Source organism: Balaenoptera ricei, chromosome 3, assembly GCF_028023285.1.
Source record: "Balaenoptera ricei isolate mBalRic1 chromosome 3, mBalRic1.hap2, whole genome shotgun sequence".
Classification (NCBI taxonomy): Eukaryota; Metazoa; Chordata; class Mammalia; order Artiodactyla; family Balaenopteridae; genus Balaenoptera; species Balaenoptera ricei.
Genome location: NC_082641.1, coordinates 831,760 through 853,219, shown reverse-complemented (window position 1 = coordinate 853,219; position 21,460 = coordinate 831,760). Strand labels below are relative to the sequence as shown.

Sequence of the window (21,460 nt, the reverse complement as noted above, 5' to 3'; positions counted from 1 at the left end):
GGCCTATATATTCATTAGGATTAAGTTTACTTGCAAGTAACAGAAAAATCCAAAACAATAACAACTTAAAGATAGAAGCTTACTTCTCACAACCATGAAGGCCAGCGGTAGCCACCCAGGGTTGGGAACGTCCTCCACATGGTCCGGGACTTGGGTTCCTTCTCTCTGATTGGTCTGCTAGGATGCCTTCCACTCCCAAGGTTGTTTCATGGCTCAAGATGGATGCTGTAGCTCCAGCCATTACATTCCCCTTCCAGACAGCAGAAAGGCACCCTCTGCTTAAGGGCACTTCCCAGAAGTTCCACAAATCTTGTGCTTTTGTCCCATCTGCTGCTGGAACTTAGTCCTATGACCACAACTAACTGGCAGGTAGGTTAGGAAATGCAGTCTTTATCCTGGGTGGCCGTGCTTCCCTGTGAAACGTGCGTATTCCATCACGAAGGAGGTGAGGATGGGGGTGGCCTGGCCTCTACCCCCTCCTCACAATGAACCTCCTCCTTCAGGAATATGCCCTTCTTCCGAAAAGTGAGGTCGCTGTTTGCAACTTTGTAAAAATAATTCGACACAGTATTTCTCAATGCCAACTGGAAACAATTACTGTAAGCAACTTTTTTCATAAAAGATCACTCCTTTGAGAATATATTTTCATATTTGTGCTTTCTTTTGACATTTTGGGAAGCAAAATTACATGCAAACATTTGTTCTGCAAACCCAACGTGTGAAGAAGCTGTGCCTCTGAGTTCCAAAATCTGTTTAGTTTGCACAGAGGCCCATGGAAGAGCATCATCTCAGCTCATGTTCCACTCCGAGGATCGTTTTCTTAATGCCACAGAAAATGGAACACTGCTAAGGGGACCCTGCTAAGGGAGGGGCCGTGGGATGACGAGACTTTAAACCCCGGGGTCCCCTTACACCCGCATCTCTGTGTAAGTGGCTTCAGATCACCAGCGTTACCCCACGTGGGTTGTAAGTGCTTACCTGAATATTAAATGACAGTCAAAAATTACACATAAAATATAGAAAAATGTCAGGTATCTAGATCCTTACTTGATGTCCAATGTCTGTATCTTTGAGGAAAATGGTTTTGTCTGGAATCCAAGTGTTATAAAAATAGGACCTCTCTCTGGAAGGCCACCTGCAGAGATGGATGACCGCAGGGCAAGTCCATCCTGACACGTGAGCTGAAAGAACGACGCCTGGAAACACGGCCGCGGCCTTCGCTGGTCCTGGCTTGGATCTCGACCTCAGTCTCTGCGCCTCCATTTTTCTATCTATAAAATGGCCCTACTTGGCCCAAGTGTGAGGGGAAGGAGGAGGGGAGGGAGGGAAAGAGAGGTCAGGAGAGAAGGGGGAGGCTGGGGAAAGTGCTGACGGGGGCGGATGAGGTCAGGGGAGCCGCCAGCCAAGGGAGAGTGGACAGAGACTCCAGGGGCGTCTGGGGGCCCGAACAGTAAGGTTGAGGAGGGGAGTGGTCAGCGGTGAGATGCCCTGGAGTGTCCAGACGCCGACGGACCGGGACCCGGCAGTGTGGGCCCCGGGACCGGCCGTGGGAAGGTGAGGAGCCCGGGGTGGCAGCGGGCTCAGGGCGGCCGGGGGTGTGGCCGCTCCAGCCCTCAGAGAGGACGGGCACCTCGGGCCCCTCTGCTGTCCTGCCACCTCCAGAGGGTTCTGGGCCCTGCCCAGTGCCAGAGAGCAGCCCGTGCTGAGGGCACCAAACCAACACAGGCGAGACAGGGACGCTGCTCAGGCCACCAGCTCGCGGGCAGCCCTGCTCCAGCCACGGCCCTGGGTGGAGCTGGACGCCGGCAACGAGACTTCCGCGGGCGCGTCCTCGCCTCTGCCAGGTCTGAGGAGGAGGAAGGGCTCTGAAATCCTCCAACGAGAGGCCAGCCCTCACCTGTGTGTGCTGGTGGGTTAGCCCACGCTCGCGGAGACGCGGGAGTGAGCTCCATCCAGAACCTAGGAGACACCGACACAGTCAGGTTTTCTTTAAGGGACCACGTAACGTAAATTCCTGAGCATGCAAAAGCAATATTTTCTTTGTGCTTCTATGCTGGATTGTGCACCTTGAATCTAAATTGAGTACAGAGAAAATGACGCTCTTCACTGTGTACTAGACAAACCCTGCGTAATAATGCTCAACGGGCTGACGTTCATCCACATTATATTTTGATAGGTTGAAGTCCCCAAATAGGTAATATTTTCTTTCTTTTTTTTCCTCCAGATTGCATCAGTGTTGGGTTGAATAAGAAAGCACGACGGGGGATACTTCACGGCCTTAGAAGCGCGTTCACACACACAGTCCCCTTCTGCCCACGTCGACACCTGTCCCCTGCACTGGGGAGGGACCCGGGGGAAGGACACAGGCCCTGCAGCCCCGTCCCCATGGCTCACGGGGGCACTGAAGCCAGGACCCCTCCCCACCCCAAACCCTCCGAGGACTGGACAGGCAGCGGGTGCCCGGAGCAAGAGAATCCTCAGTGAACTGGGTGTTTGGGTATTTTATGGCCAAATGTGTGCGGAAAACTTTCCCAAAGGGATCAGCAAGGAAATGTAACAAGGAGAGTGGCGGGTGTGCAGTGAGACGAGGCCCCAGTGCACGTGGGGCCACCAGGCCCACAGAAGAACTTGCTCCAGGGCCGGTGCAGCTTGTGATTTCCTGAGCCATCCTTTGCAGATGCCGCCAGGTTGCTTCTGGACATGGGCGTTTTGGCTGAGCTGCTTCCACCGAGGTGATAACCCCCAGCCCACGGGAAAGGGAGCCCTGAGCCCTGACCTCTATGGGGTGATGGAGGGGACAGAGGCTGTATTTTATCTTTAACATCTATTCACAGATTTTGCCAAGATTAGCTGGCCATAGTGGGCTGGATCATGCTCCCAAAAAAAGATGTGTTTAAGTCCCGACCTCTGGTACCTGTGGAAAGAGCGTGACCTTATTTGGAAACAGTGTCTTTGCCGATGTGATTAAAGTAAGACCTCCAGATGAGACCCTCCTGGATTTAGAGCAGGCCTTCCACCCAATGACTGGTGTCCTCCTAAGAGAAAGAAGAGGGCGATTGGAGACCCACAGACACTGCCCTATAGCTATTAAAGAAACTGAATTTCAGTTAAAAACACTCCCAGAAAGAAAACTGCACACCCAGATGGCTTCATGGGAAATTCTACCAAATATTTAAAGAAGAGATAGCGCCAGCTCCACACACACTCCTCCAGAAATCTCAAGAGAACTGAACAACTGCTTCTAAAGGCTAACATCACTTTGATTCCAAATCCAGACACGGATGTTATAGGAAAGGAAGCAACATCCTGCATGAATACAGAGGCAAATTTTCTTTTAAAATGTTTGCAAATAGAATCCAACAACGTAAACGAAGGATAATACATCATGCCTAAGTGGGAAAAGACAGGGGTGTCCACGGTCACCACTTCTATTCAAAAGTATACTCAAGACTCCAACCAGTAAGAAAGAAAGAAAAGACATCCAAATTAGAAAGGGAAGGAGTAAAACTGTCTTTATTTGCAGAGAACGTGACTTTCTATCGAGAAAATACAGATACTAGAACTTGCAAGTGAATCTAGTTCACGACATGAAATCTGTATTAGAAATAAATCGTATTCCTATATACTAGCAATGAACAATCAAAAATGGACATTTTTTAACAAGGATTTACTATATAGCACAGGGAACTATATTCAATATCTTGTAATAATCTATTGATATAATGAAAAAGAATCTGAAAATATATATTATATATACACACATAAGTGAATCACTTTGCTGTACACCTGAAACTAACACAATATTGTAAATCAACTATACTTCAATTAAAGAAAAAAATAAAAAGGGGCATTTTTTAAAGTATTGTGTACAGTAGCACCAAAAATTTAAATACTTACTGATAAATCTGACAAAAGATGTACAAGATTATACACTGAAAACTACAAAACGTTGCTGAGAGAAATTAAAGCAAACCTAAATAAATTGAGAGATAAACCATGTTCATGGATCAAAAGACTCAATATTGTTAAGATGCTATTTCTCCCAAAACTGATGTATAAAAGCAACATAATCCTAACCAAAATGGCAGAAGGAATTTCCTGTGTAAATTCACAAACTGATTCTAAGATTCACATGGAAATGGAAAGGACCTAGAGTAGCTGGAACAACTTGCAAAAAGAAAAACTATAAGTTTGAGGACCAATGCTGACTGATGTCAAGACACATTATAAGGCTCTAGTAATCAACATGGTGTAGAATTGGCATCAAAATGGATAAATAGATCAATGGGCAGAATAGACAGTCCAGAAATAGAAGCACATATATGTGGTCAGTTAACTCCTGACAAAGGTACAAAGGCAATTCCGTGGTAAAAGGATGGTCTTTACAGTAAATGGTCTGGAACCATGTATGCCACGGGCAAAATATTAAAAAGCCTTATATATATATATCTCACATCAAATAAAAAATTTGTTCACAATGGATTATATACCTAAATGTAAAATATGAAATTATAAAACTTCTTGAAGAAAACAGGAGAAAGTATTTATGACCTTGGCTTAAGCAAGAATATTTTTAGATATAACACTAAAAAGCAGGATTCACTTAAAAAATGATAGATTAAAAAACAACCATGGGGCTTCCCTGGTGGCACAGTGGTTAAGAATCCGCCTGCCAATTCAGGGGACATGGGTTTGAGCCCTGGTCCGGGAAGATCCCACATGCCACGGAGCAACTAAGCCCGTGTGCCAAAACTGCTGAGCCTGCGTTTCACAACTACTGAAGCCCGCATGCCTAGAGCCCGTGCTCCGCAACAAGAGAAGCCACCGCAATGAGAAGCCTGCACACCACAATGAAGAGTAGCCCCCGCTCGCCGCAACGAGAGAAAGCCCGTGCGTAGCAACGAAGACCCAACGCAGCCAAAAATAAATAAATTAATTAATTAATTTAAAAAAAAAAAAAAAAACAACCATGAAAGACAGAACCCAAAATAAATATAAATATGATCAAGTGGGGGTTTATCCAGAAAAACAAGGTTGGTTTAAAATTGGAATATCAACCAATTTAATTCAACATATTAACAGGATTAAGGAGAAAAACTATATGATAGATCTTTGACAAAATGGCAAAAACTCTCAGCAAACTGGGAATAGAAAGGAACTTCCTCAACTTTATTCAAGGTGGCTATGAAAACCCACAGCTAAGGTCGAGACAGAATTCCTTCCCCTAAGATTGTTAACAAAGCACCACCTCTGCTCAGCCTCGTGTACTGACGTCCTAACCAGTGAAATGAGAGAAAATAAGAACAATAGAAGACATACATGTTAAGGAGGAAAAAGTAAAACTACCTTTATTCACAGGTAGCTTGACCGTGAATAGGGAAAAGCCTAAGAAATCTACAAACATGCTATCAGAAAGAATAAATGAATTTAGCAAGGTTGAAACATACAAAGTAAACCCACAAAATTCAGTTGTACTTCTCTATATTAGCAACAAACCTCTAGAGACTGAAATTAAAAATCAGTCCCGGGACTTCCCTGGTGGTGCAGTGGTTAAGAATCCGCCTGCCAATGCAGGGGACACAGGTTCGAGCCCTTGTCCGGGAAGATCCCACATGCCGTGGAGCAACTAAGCCCGAGAACCACAACTACTGAGCCTGCACTCTAGAGCTCGCGAGCCACAACTACTGAGTCCATGTGCCACAATTACTGAAGCCCGCATGCCTAGAGCCCATGCTCCACAACAAGAGAAGCCACCGCAATGAGAAGCCCAACAAAGCAGCAACAAAGACCCAACACAACCATAAATAAATAAATAAATAAATAAATAAATAAATAAATAAATAAATAAAAACAGTCCCATCAGTCCCATTTGGGAATTCCCTGGCTGTCCAGTGGTTGGGACTCTGCGCTTTCACTGCCGGGGCCCAGGTTCAATCCCTGGTCGGGGAACTAAGCTCCCACAAGCTGAGCAGCACAGTCAAGAGAAAAAAACAAAACAAAACAGTCCCACTTAACAGCATCAAAACACAAAACAATTAGGGGCAGAATTAGAAAAACATAGGTAAGACCTATAAGTGATAAGCAAAATCATGAAACATTGCTGGGAAAAATTAAAGAAAACCTAAATCAATGGGATATATACCATGCTCAGGGATAGATAACATTACTAAGATGTTGATTTTTCCAAATTAATCAGTAGATTCCACACAATCTCATTAAAAATCCCAGCAGATATTTTTGAGATATTAACAAATTGATTCTAAAATTTCTATGGGAAGTGAAAGGATCTGGAAGAGGAACAAAGCTGGAGGACTTACACTATCTAATTTCAAGGTTTAACACAAAGCTTCAGTAATCAAGGCAGTGTGATGTTAGCACAGGAGTCGATGTACAGATAAATAAAACACTACACGGGGTCCAGAAATGGACCCCATACTCATGTCACAAAGTTGCCAAGGTAAGTCAACGGGGCAAGGATGTTCTCGTCAATGATGGTGCTGGATATCCAGAGAGAAAACAATATAAGCCTCTGTCTCCACCCTCACCACAGGGCTTCACAAACATTAATTTGCAATGGAATCTAGACCTACAAGGTTAAAGCTAAAACTATAACACTTCTTTAAATTAATTAATTAATTAATTAATTTGGCTGCATTGGGTCTTCGTTGCTGCGCGCGGGCTTTCTCTAGTTGTGGTGAACGGGGGCTACTCTTCGTTGCAGTGCGCGGGCTTCTCATTGCGGTGGCTTCTCTTGTTGCGGAGCATGGGCTCTAGGTGCGCGGGCTTCAGTAGTTGTGGCACACAGGCTCAGTAGTTGTGGCGCACGGGCTTAGTTGCTCCATTGCATGTGGGATCTTCCCGGACCAGGGCTCGAACCCGTGTCCCCTGCATTGACAGGCAGATTCTTAACCACTGCTCCACCAGGGAAGTCCCTAAAGCTAAAACTATAACACTTCTGAAATAAGAAAATCTTAATGACCTTGGTGTAGGTAAATACTTCTAAAGCAGGATATCAAAAGCATGATCCATCAAAGAAACACATAAATCGGTCTTCATCAAAATTTGAACCATCCGTTTTGAAAAATGCTGTTGATACTTACAAATCATGCCAACACTCAGGGACCGAAAAGCGCATGATTCATTGTTTCTCATGATGCTGTGGTTTTCCTGGGAGGTTTGTTCTTTGCACATGCTGGGGTCCCTCATTCAGCCACGTCCACCTGGGGCTGCGTCCACCCGGGGGCCCATCCACCTGGGACAGGAACCTCTTACAGGGCCTCTCCTCCCCTGTCTAACTTCACACAGTCTTGAAGAGCAACACGGCCAGTACTGTTCCTCCATGTGAGTCAGGAACAATTAGAAAAAGTAATAAAAAACAGGATTCGTTTATTTTACAACTGTAAAATCACAACTTATCCAGGAATTAATCTAATAAAATGTGGAATCTTTATGTAGAAAAAATTTAAATGCTAGCAAATTAAAAGAAGACCAAAATAAATGGAAAGATAATCATATTGGTGAAAAATGATGCTTAAAATTGCAAAGTATCTGTATCTTCTGTATTCATCGTGTTTTTTATTTTTTATGTTTTCTGATACTTTGACATCTTGGAGTCTTGCTGACTCTGAGGGACCGCCCTTGGGGCTAATTCCCTGGGAGCTCACCCTTCAAATGCAAACCGGCCAATCCAGAGCCCACGTCCAACCCTCTCCCCTATGGGGCTCTCAGACTCACGGCCACTGGCACAATCAGGAACAGTCCTGACACTCTGGAACCCACTGAAGTTATTCACTTCCAATAGCCAATTCACTATTCACTAGCCAATTCTAAGCCTGTTTGCTCTGTCCAGCCCATTCCCACCGGTGGAGACCACAGGGAAGGGTCCTGCCCACACTTTGTCCTCGCCCTCTGCCTCCTGACTAACCTGGTGCTTCCCAGGGGCCCCCAGTGGCTTGTCACCACTCCTGTCTCTAGGGTACTGTGAGCAAAACTTCTTCCTCTGTGACTGTCTTTCTGGATCTGTGTGTCTTACCGCAAATTAAAACAAATTCCTCTTACCAAAGTAATCTATACACATCATGCAATTCAAAACAAAACTGCCAGTGGGAATTTTGAGTAACTGCACAAACTGATTCTATAATTTGGAAGGAAAAATTAAGTTCTATGAATCATTAAGACAATTCTTTTTTTTTAATTTATTTTATTTTTGGCTGCATTGGGTCTTCCTTGTTGCGCGTGGGCTTTCTCTAGTTGTGGAGAGCAGGGGCTACTCTTTGTTGTGGTGCATGGGCTTCTCATTGTGGTGGCTTCTCTTGTTGCAGAGCATGGGCTCTAGGCACGCGGGCTTCAGTAATTATGGCACATGGGCTTCAGTAGTTGTGGTTTGCGGGCTCTAGAGTGCAGGCTCAGTAGTTGTGGCGCACGGGCTTAGTTGCTCCGCGGCATGTGGGATCTTCCCGGAACAGGGCTCAAACCCATGTCCCCTGCATTGGCAGGTGGATTCTTAACCACTGCACTACCGGGGAAGTCTGATTAAGACAATTCTTGAAGCGCCAACCGGAATTCATCCTACTGGTGACTAAGGCACATTAATCCAAAGGTATAGAGGTTAGAACAGTGTGGTACCAGCACAGGAGCACACAAACCAATGGAATAAAATAGAGCACCCAGAAATAGCTTTATAAACACTTCTCTTCATGCCCAAAGAGAGACCACAAGTGGGAGACACAGATTGATCAACGGTGTTGAAAATATTGGGTCACTGTGTAAGAAGAAAAATCTGTAGATGGGTTAGAAACAACCATGAAAGGCAGAACTAAAAATAAATATTAGAAGAAAATGAAAGAATGTCTCTTCCTCTCCTGTAATTAACTCTAGAATTCAAAAACTAAACAAACCAAAACTACCTCACCACCCAGGAAGAGGCAGGTACCACGTGCGCTCCATGCATCTGGAGCGCGGGAAGTGGTTCTCGCTACATCCACCTTCTCCAAACCGAGCACAGCAAGAGCGGGGAGCTGCAGGGACACAGCTGTGTCCCCAGAGCACAGCCAGCAGCTCCTGGGTCCCAGTGTCCAGGGTCCGAGGGTTCCTGGAGATTCCAGGCAACGGGCTTTAGTGGTTAAAGGACCCACCTGGTGGTTTTTCCAAAACCGAGAAACTAAGGCCCAAAATGATTGAAAGCTTTCTTTCTCCTCTAGCAAAAGGAACTGCTTGCCCAAGACCAGCTTCTCCCAACCAAGCTTTCAGAGCCCTCTGGGACTTCTGGAACATTCCATTACACTATGAAAATTGAAGCCTAGGTGTGAATGACCAGTGCGAGCCAACAAGCTTCCCAGCCCCTCTTCCGAGCCCGCAGCACCCTCCCCCCAGCCCCTACCCGGCGTTCTCAGTCCCCAAAACTGACTTCCCCCCGCACGGAGGTCCCTCATCCCCAGCAGGTAGCTGCCCTCCTTTCCAGCTGTAGCAGAGAGGGCTCCCCAGCCCGTCCCAGCCCGTCCTGTCCCTTCCCCTGATCCGGGATCCTTCAGGACTGAGATGGGGCCACAGTGGGGGTTTCAACCTCCCCTGTAGGGCTGGCTTTTTGCCTCCTGCCCCCAGCCCTTCCCCAAAGAGACAGTCCTGGATCCGAACCCCTCCCCTCCCCAGGCCTCCGCTTCCCTCCTGCTCCTCCATCACCCAGCTTTCCCCACGGCCCACTGCAGGCTGGTCTCCACCGCTGGCTACTGCTACTGAGTGGCCACTATCCCAGTACTACCCTGGTCGGTCCTCCTGGGGGGGCGACTCCAGAGAATCACCCCTCTCTCCCCGGCCCCGCTCTCCTGGCTGCCTTCCGCCCTCCTCGGCCTCTCGGGGCCCAGCAGGCTTCTGCTTGTTGTCAATGAGTGGAGCGTCCTTCCCTCACCCGCTTCCCCTCACACTGCCCAGCCCCCCGCCCCCCGCACGGTCCCACCAGCTCTCCCAGCCGTCAGAGCAACTGCCCACCGAATGTCCAGGAGGTCAGCAGAGGGCCAATGGCCTCAGAGGCAAAGGAAATGGAGCCCACCGGTGTCCACCAGCAAACAAGGTCCATCATGACCCCCGGGGCTTTCGTGTGGTCACAGCATGGTGGACAAGGCAGGCACTGCTCGAGTTGCCTTTTACAGATGTGACAACAGAGGTTCTGAGGAGTGGTCACTTGCCCAGGTCGAGCCTGAGGCTTTGAAGAAGTTTGGACCCAGCCCTGCACTTTCCCTTCTGTATTAACAATGCATGCAGGATGCCGGAGACTTCAGGGGGGACCACCGGCCTCCCTTTTGGCCCTCCTTCCCCCAACGTCTCTCTCTCTCCATCTAAACACAGAAGGGCCCTCAGCATGGCAAGGCTTCACCACGTGATCCGTGAGGGTATTGGCTGGGTTATCAGAGGGCAGATCACTACCTGACGTGCTGCCCAGGAGAACACAGATGCCCCAGGAGCCCAGGGCTTTGGAGACGGTCAGCCGGGCAGCCGCAGAGCAATGCGGGAAGAGCTGGGGCTCCTTCCCAAGGTTTCGGGCGTCCTTCCTCACCCACCACCACTGCCTGGTCCTGCTCTTCTTCACCTGCTTGTCGGGGCCACAAGGAGAGACGTGCGGAAATGTAGCTGTTCTTGACACGAAAGGTTTGCGGTGACTTTTTGAAATTTATAGACTTGGAACAGGGAGTTATTTTGCATTTGCCCTAGCTAGTACTGTGCCACAAATTAGGGATCCCCCGTGTACCCCCTTCACCCAAAAGAGTAATTCCAAGAACTAGAGTCCTTAGGGAATGAGAAAGATTCATCACCCCCTTCTCAAACCACTGGGTCCCTGGACCCTGTGGTCTGAGTGGACCCTGTGGCCTGAGTGGACCCCGTGCGTCTGGGATGAGGCCTGCCCTCAGGGGCTCCTGGTGCAGCCCACAGCCAGGGCTGGCAGGACCAAGGAGCAGCGCAGCGTAGCCCATCTGAGGAGGACAGGTGAGGAGGAAGAAAAGCCAAGGGAGCTGGGTCTGGGACGGGGACCCAGTGGAACCTCTCACACGTGCTCCTGGCCAGGCGCTGCTCAATAGCGTCCCTCGGGATTTGGGCAGCTGGGGCTGCCTCCCGCGGGGACTGCTCTGGGGCTCTGCACCCACAGCCCGGGGTAGCGCGTGCCCGCCCCATCTCCACGTCGCTGCACTCCTTCCGCTCCACAGGCCGCGCCCCGGGTCGGCGCCCTGAGCGGCGTAAGGGGGGAACGTGGCGGGCCGCGCCGCGCTGGGGACTCGATCGCCCCTTCTCCGGGACCAGGCCCGGCTCGTGAGTCCCTGTGGTCAGGCCACCGCGAGAGGCTCTCCGCCAGGGCCTCGGCGCCCTTCGGGACCCGCGCCCAACGGCTCCGGCCGGCACAGCCGGCAGCAGCGCGCGGAGCCCTGGGCTGCCTGCGCGCGCTGGGGCGGTCTCTCCGGAGCCGCGAGGGGCGGGGCGAACAAGCACGCCCCGCCCCGCCCACCCCGCCGGCGCGCCCCGCCCCGCCCCGCCCACGTCATGCAGCCTCCCCTCCCGCGCCTGCGCGGCCGCGCGCCTGGCCCGCTCCAGACGCCGCGCATCCTCTGCCCGCGCCCGGCGCCCCGCGCCCAGCTCTGCGTCCAGCTCCGCGACCCGCTCCTCGCCCGGCCCGGCGCCCCGCTCCCCTCGCCGCGGGCGGCGCGGCCATGAGGCTGCGGGGACGCGATCCCCGAGCCGCCCCCGCCTCCAGCGCGGGGGCCGGCGACGCGCGGCGGCTGGCGCCCCCGGGGCGGAACCCTTTCGTGCACGAGCTGCGTCTCAGCGCCCTACAGAAGGCCCAGGTGGGTGTCCGTCGTGTGCCCAGCCCGCCTCGGGCCCGGGGCCGCGCCGAGGGTCGGGGATGCGCGGCCGGAGGAGGCCGGGAAGGGGACCTTGGGCGCGGCCCAGCCCCGCGGCGCCCCGGGGCCCGCGATCGCCACACTTCCCTGCGACCCGCAGCCTGCATCCCCCGCCGTCCTCACCCCACCCCCGGTTCCCGTCACCCAGGTTCCCACCGCCAGTGCCCTGAACCTGGCTCCGCATCCTCTTTCCCCAGGTCCCCGCTCCCGGGTCCATCCCCCTTTCCCTGATCCCTGGACCCCGCAGCCCTTTGCCCTGGCCCCTGCACCCCGATCTCGTACCCGCACCCCGGTCGGTCGGCGCCGCGCTCTCTCCTGGTCCTGGCGTCCACTGCCGCCGCGTGCAGGCCCCGCGCGGTACCGGAGCGGCTCCCCCTGGATGTGACTTCGTCACTTGATGCGCTTCGTGTGTGGGGACCTCTTTGGTCACTTGAGTCAGTGCCGGCGTCAGTGGGGTGCGGACTGTGGGCTCCCCTGGAGCTGCCGGCAGGAGGGTTCTGTGTCTGCGGGTTTCCACGTTGTTTCTGGGGGACTCCCTTGGCGGTTAGTCTGCGGCCAGAATCGGTCGCGTCCAGCCTGGTCCAGCCTAGGGTACAGCGCGCAGGCGGCCTGCTTCTGGCACGTTTTATCTGTGGGGTGGTCTGGTCCTGGCTGAGGGACGGCGGCTGCAGGAAGCAAGGAAGCAGGGCGGCCCCTACACTTGTCCCCTGCCTTCACGTGGCTCCCGACCTGGAGGGCTACTTCTCTGACCTGGTGGGATCTCTGAGCCGACCGTGAGCTGTGTCCGCATTGCTGTAGGATTGCTCACAGGAGGGCCTTTCTTTGACTCCAAAACTATGCATAGAAGCAGGGAAGTTTCGGGTCTCCAGGGGTTGTCTAGCCGGTGGGGAGTACACCTCGAACGGGGACAACACTTTTTGTGGGAAGATCGGAGTTTTTTAAATGTGTAAAGTAACTCATCTGAAATAATATTAAAGTGAAAAGTTCTTGAAGTCAGTCTAAAACTGTCATTTCCCCAGACGCCTGCCTTTTCTCTAACCGCCCCCTTGGTGGGTCCAGAGATTGTCAGTGGGAGCAGAAACGGGCAGAAGACTGAGGGTGGTGGGGGGAACGGAGAGCGGCAGCCCCGCCTGGCGACACGGAGGGACAGGGCTGTCCCACCCCGCCCGCCTGGTGGTCCCCTGGTGCCTCCCTCCTCGTCCTCACTGGCTCACACGCCCCCTTGTCTCCTCCAGGTGGGGCTCAGGTGGCTTCCTCTGAGCTCCTGAGTGAGCCCCCAGTCGCTACCACACCCCCGCCCCCTGCTTCCAGGGTCTCCCTCCCGCTGCTTAGAACCCTCGGGAGGGGGCTCCCTGGGATGGAGCCCGGAGTCCTTCGGGGGGTTTCCAGTGCCCCCCAGGCCTGTCACCCTTGGCTCCCGCTGCTGCAGAGCTGTCACTGTCTCCCGGCCCCTCTGCTCCTCCCTCAGGTCTGGGGTGAAATACCTCCGCCAGCAGGAAGCCCCCTGCGCCCTGGAGGGCCTCCTCTGTGTCCCTGTCACACTGGCAGCCCCCGTTACTGCGGGCGCACGGGGCGGGGGGGGGTCAGGTCTGTCCTGCCCGGGACTGTGCTCACTGGCCCAGGGGATGGAGGGACCACACGGAGAGCCAGCTGGCTGTTGAGGGAATGAACAAGCGAAGGGACAGATGTCAGAGCAGAGTCTGAAACCCTGGCCCCCCTCAGGTGGTCACAGGGTCACAGGGTTGGGAATTGGAGGGTCCCAGCTGTGGGCTGTTGTCGCCTCTGCATCTGGATGAGTTCAGAAAAAGAATAGGTGTGTGAGGAAAAAAAAAAAAGAACAGGTGGGTGGCATGTTTTCACCTGCCTCCAAGGGAGGGATACTTTGTTTGTACCTTGTTGCAGTGTTTCAGAGGCCGGGTCAGAATAATCTTGGGGTATTTGTAACAAAGTCCTGTTTCTGCCCAGGGGTCTGAGGCCCCAGGTGTAGTCTGTACTCTCCAATTTCCAAGTCCCGGTCTGCAGAAGCATTTTGCTTTTTACCAACAATGTTCTGCAAAGCTTTCCCCCTTTACCATACTTTGTTATGGTAAAGTTTGAGCAGAGTGGACTGGCCTATCCAAGCAAAGAAAGCCCGCCTCCCGAAATCAATACATAAATGGATCCTGCAATGTCCGAGACACCCAGGGGCCGCTCAGAAGCTCACCTAAATTCTGAGTTGAGGTATAACAGTAAGTGTGCCTATATTTACCTGCTGGCATTTGCTGTAGGGGAGGGGCTGCCGCGTGTCTGGGGATTAATGACCAGTTGGCCCATCTGTCATTTAACTGCAGCTTTAGTGAGGAGCTTAAGCATCTCTTTGGACAGAAAACAACATGTTAAGATCTGAAAAACTATGAATAGTGGAATATCATATCATCACCCTGTGATTTGGAGTCAGGCGGTGGTTCGATGTCACCGGGTGTTTGGGTACTTCCCGCTGGAAGCCGTGGGTGTGAGCACATCCCCTCCAGCTCTGGTGCTTCCCCATTTCTGAACCCCCTGAACCAGTGTCACCGAGAGTGTACTTCCTGGAGAGCAGCCTGGTTTCCCAAACACCTTGGAACTGAGCCCTCGGAGGGAGAGACCCTGCGTGCACCCCTCGCCCCGGTCCAGTCCTCAGAGAGGATCACAGGAGGGGCGACTCCAGGCACAGACCTGCTCGGCAGCCTGCGTGGAGTCTAATTACCCAGAAGTGGGCGATCTCTCTCTCCCAGTTCTGACCCAAATGCCCGCGTCTGGGGCTCTGTCTGGATGCCGAGTTGGGGCAGCCGCTCCGGGGCAGGGAGCCCACGCCCTGCTCGCTCCCCGGCCACTCAAGGGAAGGCTGCTGTTCACAGCCATCGTGGCCCCAGTGCCCCGCCCCCACGTGTGCACACACCAGGCCCACCTGCACGCCCTCACCAGCCTCACGTCTGGGTGCTCCACGCGGGAGACTCCACAGGGAGCAACTCTTCATCCGACCCCTGCCACGGCCCCAGCGCTGTGCCTGGTGGCGGGGGGTCGCGGGGGGACGGGTGAATGGGGAGGTGGCCCGGCCTGACGCCCATGTTCTTGAGGGGCTGGCGATTATAGAAACTGGGAACGGGAGATGGAGGCCTTCCGGGAGAGCGCGTGTCCTGTGGCAGCAGCGGCAGGCTGTGTCCCTGGGCACCTGGGAGGCCACGGCCCCACAGTCCCCTTCTGAGGGCTGCTGAGGACCCGGGAGCGCAGGCCCGGAAGGCAGGCGGGTGGAGGGTGGGGGGCCGCGTCCTCATGTCCAGCTGAGGAGGCCGAGGCCCTGGTCCTGTGCTGTCCCCGGACTCCGGGCAGCACGGGCTGGCCCAGAGCAGATGTCTGAGCCGCCGCTTTCTCTTCCAGCTCACCGGGAGCCTCCTGTAATCTGATTCTAATTTTCTGGAAGGATGCGTGTGTGAAACTTAGTTGTGGTTAACGTTGAGGCCTGAGACACGGGGGATCCAAGGGTGCAGGATTCCACTTTTCATTTCTTGCGCTCTTCTCTCCTGAAGTGAGACACACACACACACACGCACATACACACAGTTTTCTCTTACACTCGCTTTAATTTCTTAGTGCTGATCAAAGCACAGTCTTATTTCTCATTTTTAAAAAGCAGGCTTTTTTCCCTGAGAGTGGGCCCGGCCCGCCCCGTGCCCGCAGGCCCGGGGACCGTCTGAGGAGGTGCCCTGTGGGCTCCTGTACCCAGCGAGTCTCAGCACGGCCTCCAGGAGCCCCTGTCACGAAGCCGAGCCCTGCCCACCTGCCCCTGGGCTGTCACCCACACAGCCAGGACAAGGGCCACCAGGACAAGGGCCACCAGCCCCAGCGGGCGGGACCTGAGCCCCGTTCTCGCGGGTTCGCTGCAAGTTAGGGTTGGTGTTTCCGTGTCCCATAAACCTTTAGTCTTGCTGTGAGTTATTCTGAAATGAGTCCAGAGGAAAGCATGTGTTTGGAAATACCCTGTGGAAATGCGGTAGCGGGTTTGTCCTAAAGCCCAAGTCACCGCTCGGCCGTCAGTGCAAGGTTTGCAGTAATTTGCTCATTCGCACGTTCCTTGGTGTTTTGACCACGTTCCAGCCTTGTGGGCCGGGGTGTAACCGTGGCTGAATGCCCTTCGTCACCGCGCACACGGCTGCCGGCCTCCGGGCCCCCCTTGGGCACAGCGTCCTCGGTGGCGCTCCGCGGGGGTCCTGGATGGGGGCCGAGCCGAGGCGCCTGGGACTGCAGCCTGTGTACCCCTGACTCGTGTTTCCATGTTAGGCCCAGAGGAGTGAGTTATTTTCCCTAAAAAGTTAGTTGCCACTTAAGAGCTTTTTAAACTACATCTTTCACGCTTTTAACCTTTCAGTTCCCTAGGATGGGAACACGGAGCTGGACCTCACCTTGCGGGGTCGTGCTCGGGGTCCTGAGGTCCGGCGGGGGAGGACGGGCCACCCGGCGGGCCCTGCTGCTCCTTGCCACCCGAGGAGCCCGGGAGCACAGAGCGACCTCAGTGCCCGAGGCAGCGGGGAGGCCGATGGGCTGGACCCGGCACTGAACGCCCGCCCCAAGGTGGGGGTCTTTTCTACCGGGTCTGTTCGCTAGCCCTGGAGGGGTAACAGCTGTCCCACGTACAGAGCGAGCGACAGAACCTCCCTTCGCTAGCAGCAGGTCTCTCTCACCAGGAGGCAGGAGCCAGTGGTCGCTTTTGTGCGTGTGACTCACGATCTGCACACCCTCGCTGGGTCCCTCCAGCTGGACCCCCGTCCCCCGCCCTGGCTCCCTTCCTTCTGCTGGTTGCTGGCCTGCGACCACCTGGCACAGAGGGGTTGGTGTGGGATGCGGAGCCCCTCCTCCACCCCCCAGAGTAGCCGGGGCCACTTCTGCTTCCAGTCTCCCCCCCCAGTGCAGTGGTCTCCCGGCTGCCTGCCCTGGCCCCGCCCTCTCCTTCCATCACTGCCTCACCTGCACCTGGTCCTCAGGAACCTCAGACTGGTCACCTCCCCGCTTCCCCAGGGTGCTCAGGAGTGACTGCTTGGCTGGGGGACGCGCTGCTCAGGCTCCTCTCCACTCCTGCTCCCCTGAGCAGCCCCGGGGCCCAGTGCCGGGCCCAGCCCAGCCCACGACGTAACTGGCCGGCCAGGGGCTACCTGCAACTGGGGGCGGGCAGAGCTGGGGTGTTCTGGGGGGCTGCCTGCTGCTGGGGGAGGTGCAGAATGTACCCGTGGGTCGCCTTGCAGCTAGAGGGGACGTCCCAAAGCTGGGATTAGAGCCAGGATGTGGTTGGGGGGAACCCCTTGCAGTTGGGGGTGGCACCAGGGTGTTCCCTGGGGCTCCCCACAGCCGCGGGCCTGGAGGCAGAATGTTGGTGAGGGGCCTCCAGCCGTTGCGCTGGGGTTGAGCCGGGATGTCCTGGGGGTGCTCTCGGTACCTGAGGTGGGGGTGAGTAGGAGGTGCCCAGCTTGGGGGCTGCCTGCAGCTGGGAGCCCCAGAGAGCCCGAGGCTGCCGGGGGGGCTACCACAGCAGAGGGACGAGGGCGCTCTGGCCAGGGCCCTGCCGCTTCCTGCAGGCATTTGCTGAACAGGTGGAAGCAGCGGGGGAAATGCTGCAGGTCTGGAATTTCGAGATTCTCTTCTTCAAACCCTGCAGTAAGGGCCCTGGAGATAAGGGATCTCCTCGAGCCACAAGCCAGGGTGGGTCTGACGTCTGGGCGGCTCTGAACTGAGTGGGCAGGGGGCAGCGAGGGGCTGGGTCTGAGCCTCTCAGGCCCGTTCTGTGCGGGGTGGGGGGGTCCTTTGTCATCGGGGTTCTCCAGCATCCTCCATCCCTGCCTTGGGGACCGCCCCAGGCCCCCCTGCCCGTGTGTCCTGCCCCTGTTGGCCACCCGCCAGGCGCGGTAGGATGCTCCCGGCTTCAGACAGTGAAAACAGGAGAAGCGGTGCAGTCAGGAGCCGGCGCGAGAGCCCCGAGGGCAGGGACCGCCGTGTCCTGCGGCACAGCCAGGGCTTCATCGCCACCTGTGCTGAGCCAGCCAGTCGGGGCGGACGTTACCTCTGGGCCCCGGCACTCACTCGGGTGGCACCCTCCGGCCCAGTGTGTTGTTGTCTGTGGACACAGAGATGCCCCGCCTCAGCTGCCGCCCGGCTCCCCCCTCCCGTGTTTCTCAGCCCCTCGGGGAGACATTCTCGAGGACCAGGCTGCTGGTAGCGCTGGTGGGGTGGGCCCTGCACCCCGGAGCCTGAGCTCGGCACCTTTGTGTGGGACTTGCAGCCTCCTGGGTCCGCTTCTGCAAGTGGAGCCCGGTGCCTTGGAAGCTCCCTTTCTGCAGACACAGAATTACCGGGTGTCCTAGCCCCACGGGGGAGATGCCTGGGGAAGGAGGTCCGGTGGCGCTGAGTTCCTGAACCGGCACCTGCTTTGCCATCTGAGCCTCGTGCTGGTGGAATGTCCAGCCCAGAAGGCTTACACCTTCCAGCCTTTCTGCCTCTGCCCATCCGTCCTTCCCACAGAAGGGCTCCAGCCTGTGAATTTCACAGCCGGAGGCTGCAGGTCGCAATCTCAGGGACCCCGGGACAGAGCTCTGGTCTCCAGCAGAGGGGTCCTGAAAACCCGGAGGAGATGAGATTTCGTACAAGACTTGAGTGAGTCGGAGGAGGAATGCGGAGGGCCAGGGAGGGTGCAGGCAAGACCCAGAGGCCAGCCCGGCGGGCGCCGGCGGCCAGGAGCAGGGGCGGGGCACCGGCTGTGGGCGCCCCCCACGTGTCCGCCCTGCCCGCGCACTGGCCCGCCCGCTCCTCCAGGCCCAGCCTCCCCTCGCACCCGCGGGAAGCTCCCCCCCTGCTCCCCCTGCACTTCCCTCCGTCTGTGCTCAAATCCCACCAGTTATCATTCTAGGGGCCTTTCCCAACTGCCCTGGAGACCCGGAGTCCACGGGGCAGGCGGCTCCCGGTGTCCCAAGCGTCCACTCCCCTGGCCTCCCGGGCGGGCTCCTCTGCCGTCTGCTGGAATGTACCGAGGCCTCCAGCCGGGCCTGAGTGCCCTGTCCGGCCTCCTTCAGGCCCCCAGTGCTGCGATCTCTGCTGCACTGCCCCCGAGGCCCCCGAACTGCCCCTCCGTGCTGACCGCTGACCCTGGGGCTGCCTTCCCACCTCCTTTGCCTGCGGACCATGGGCCCCACCACCCCCGGCTGCCCGCGGTGTCTGGGCACCAGGGACCGGCATGCCCCGGCCCCGTGAAAGGCCAGTGTGAGTGCCGCGGCCAGACGCGGGCCGAGCCGGGCAGGATCAGCTGATGCGAAGGCTTCAACCTGCCCCCCTGGAGCCCTCGGACCCTGGCTGGGAGGAGGAAGGGCCAGTGTGTGGTTCTCCTTGCCGCCTGGGCTGCGGGGCGTCACGCTTAGGGTTCCCTCCGCCCAAGTGGCTCTGATCTCTCAAAGAGCTGCACAGGTGTTCACTGCGGCCTCACAAGATCACCCTGTCAGCTGTGGCTGAAAATGGTGAATGTGGTCATCTAGGAAAATTGCTCTGCGTTGGACTGTGGGACAGATTTGTAAACTCGGTGAATTACCGAGAGACACTCATTTTGCAGAAGGCTCCAGATGAGGCAACACGCGCTAAAATTTGAGTTGAAAGCTCTTGAATAGAGATCACCGGGATGGTGGGGAAGTTGGGCCTGCTTGAGAGTTTGAAAGAAAAAAATAGCTCTTTAGAAAAGCTATATTTAATTTTAGATTTGAGTGGGAGAGCTAAGAAGAAATAGCTTCTATACACAGTAAGCATGGGCTCTGGAAGGAGAGATTTCCCAAGTGGAGGCACAGATTATCCTAAGAGACACACAGGTAGATGGAGAGCCTCAGAGGTGAGGCAGTGGAGGCCTGAGGTCAAGAAGACAGTCACCTTAGCAAGAAAAAGACAAATGAGTCCTGTGTGAATCTGGGCACGGGTTTTATGTAGATGGGCAAATCCCCAAAAGAAGCCCAGGTACCCAATAAATATAAAGTACTCAATAAGCACAGGACAGGACCTGTGCCCCCACTAGCCATCCCCCCTCGCTGTTGACCCCTCGGATCTCTGGCCACACTTCGTGTTCTGTCTGAGGGTAAAGAGAAGCCTTTTCTGGAGAGCAGCTGTGGGTGTGACAAGGTCCAGTGAACAGCCACGGCACAGAATGCCAGCTTTTTCTGTTTCGCTTTTGCTTTCAAGTATTTTAACTATTCGAATTAGTTGTGAAAAGGACTGTTTATTTCCTATTTGAAGGCAGCCTATGATTTGGACCGGAAGGCATTTTATATTTAATAAAGGTGTTTTGCTGATGGGGGCAAGCAGAGGGGATGCGTTTCCAGGTTGATTTGCCGGCTTTGCATCTCAAGCATCGGGTCCAGAGCTGGTCCTGGACCAGCTGTGACCTCCAAGGGCCTGTGGCTTCACTGTGCCAGCTCGTAGGACTCTGTGGCAATAACTGTGCTTTTTCTAAGAAAAATAAAGTTAGATGTGTCTTTTTCTCTCTCGCCGCTGCGTCCAGCACGTGGAGTGTTCCCTCGAGGCTCTGCCTGCTTCCTGCCCGAGCGAGGCTTGCCCAGGGCATCAGGTGTCACCTCGGCAGTTTTAGCATCTTCTGTCTACTCGAAAGCGGGATTCTCAAGAACACCTGGCTTTATAGTTTGTTTGTTTGTTTTAATACATGTAAGTAACAGCAAAAACAAGATTGATTTCCTGGGTGAGGCTTTCCTGTGTTTCTCCCACGTGCCGTGGAGATCTTTCTGCAGAATTTGCGAGTCTCGTCTCTAACTTGCTCCACGTGGAGCAGCTTGGAGGTGGCCAGGACCAGGCTCCCAGGAGAGCACAAGACCGGCCCCAGAACGCACCGCTCCCTCCCCTTCTGCCCCAGCTGTGCTCGTCTCCAGAGGTGGGCTCTGTGCCCCATCGGGACTGCAGCTGGCCTGTCTCGGGAGGCTCCTCCGGGTCGGGGCCGCGGCGCCTGTCTGACTCCCTCACTCCTCGCCCTCTGGGCCTCGTCTGTGGCCGAGGGGTGAGAGGGTTCTGGAGCCGGCCCTGCAGCTTGGGGAAGGACCCCCGGGGAGGGAGGTACAGGTGAGGGGGAAGAAGGAGGCCAGTGTGTCCAGCAGCGCCCGTGGGGGAACCTGGGGTCGAAGGGTGACTCTGCAGCCTTGCACAACTCTGAGCCCCAGTCTCTTTTGGAGGCGGAGCCAGTAGGAGCGGGTAAGAAAGAGAGGTGGCGAGTGTGACTCCCAGGTGTGTGTCCGGGAGCAGCTTGGGTGTCGGTTTGGGGGCTGTTGCCAGTTTTCCCGTTGATGCCTCTGGAGCCCTGGGCAGCTGGGACGTCAGTGTAGGGGCCTCGTCCCCATCAGGCCAGGGTCCGAGAACGTGAGGGTACTCACGGGAGCGAGGGGGGTCCCAGGCCTGGGCTCCCCCCGCCCCCTCCGCCGCCAGGGCCGCCCCTTCTCGTCCAGGCTGCTCCTCGAAACCTGGCTTTGCTCCCACCGGCGGCTGACCTTGGGAAGCCGCCCCGCCTCCTGGCCGGGCCTCAGTGTCCCCGCCCG

At 55.3% G+C, this 21,460-nt stretch overlaps 1 protein-coding gene across 1 annotated transcript in view; it reads left to right on the top strand.

Moving 5' to 3' along the window:
• Nucleotides 1-11,563: 11,563 nt before the first annotated feature.
• The window catches only part of LPCAT1 (lysophosphatidylcholine acyltransferase 1), a 40,882-nt gene continuing 30,985 nt past the window's right edge, over nucleotides 11,564-21,460 (top strand). The window contains exon 1 of the mRNA XM_059916065.1: nucleotides 11,564-11,828. Within this exon, the coding sequence (XP_059772048.1) occupies nucleotides 11,694-11,828 (135 nt within the window). The 5' untranslated portion in view covers nucleotides 11,564-11,693. The remainder of the gene's footprint in view (nucleotides 11,829-21,460) is intronic.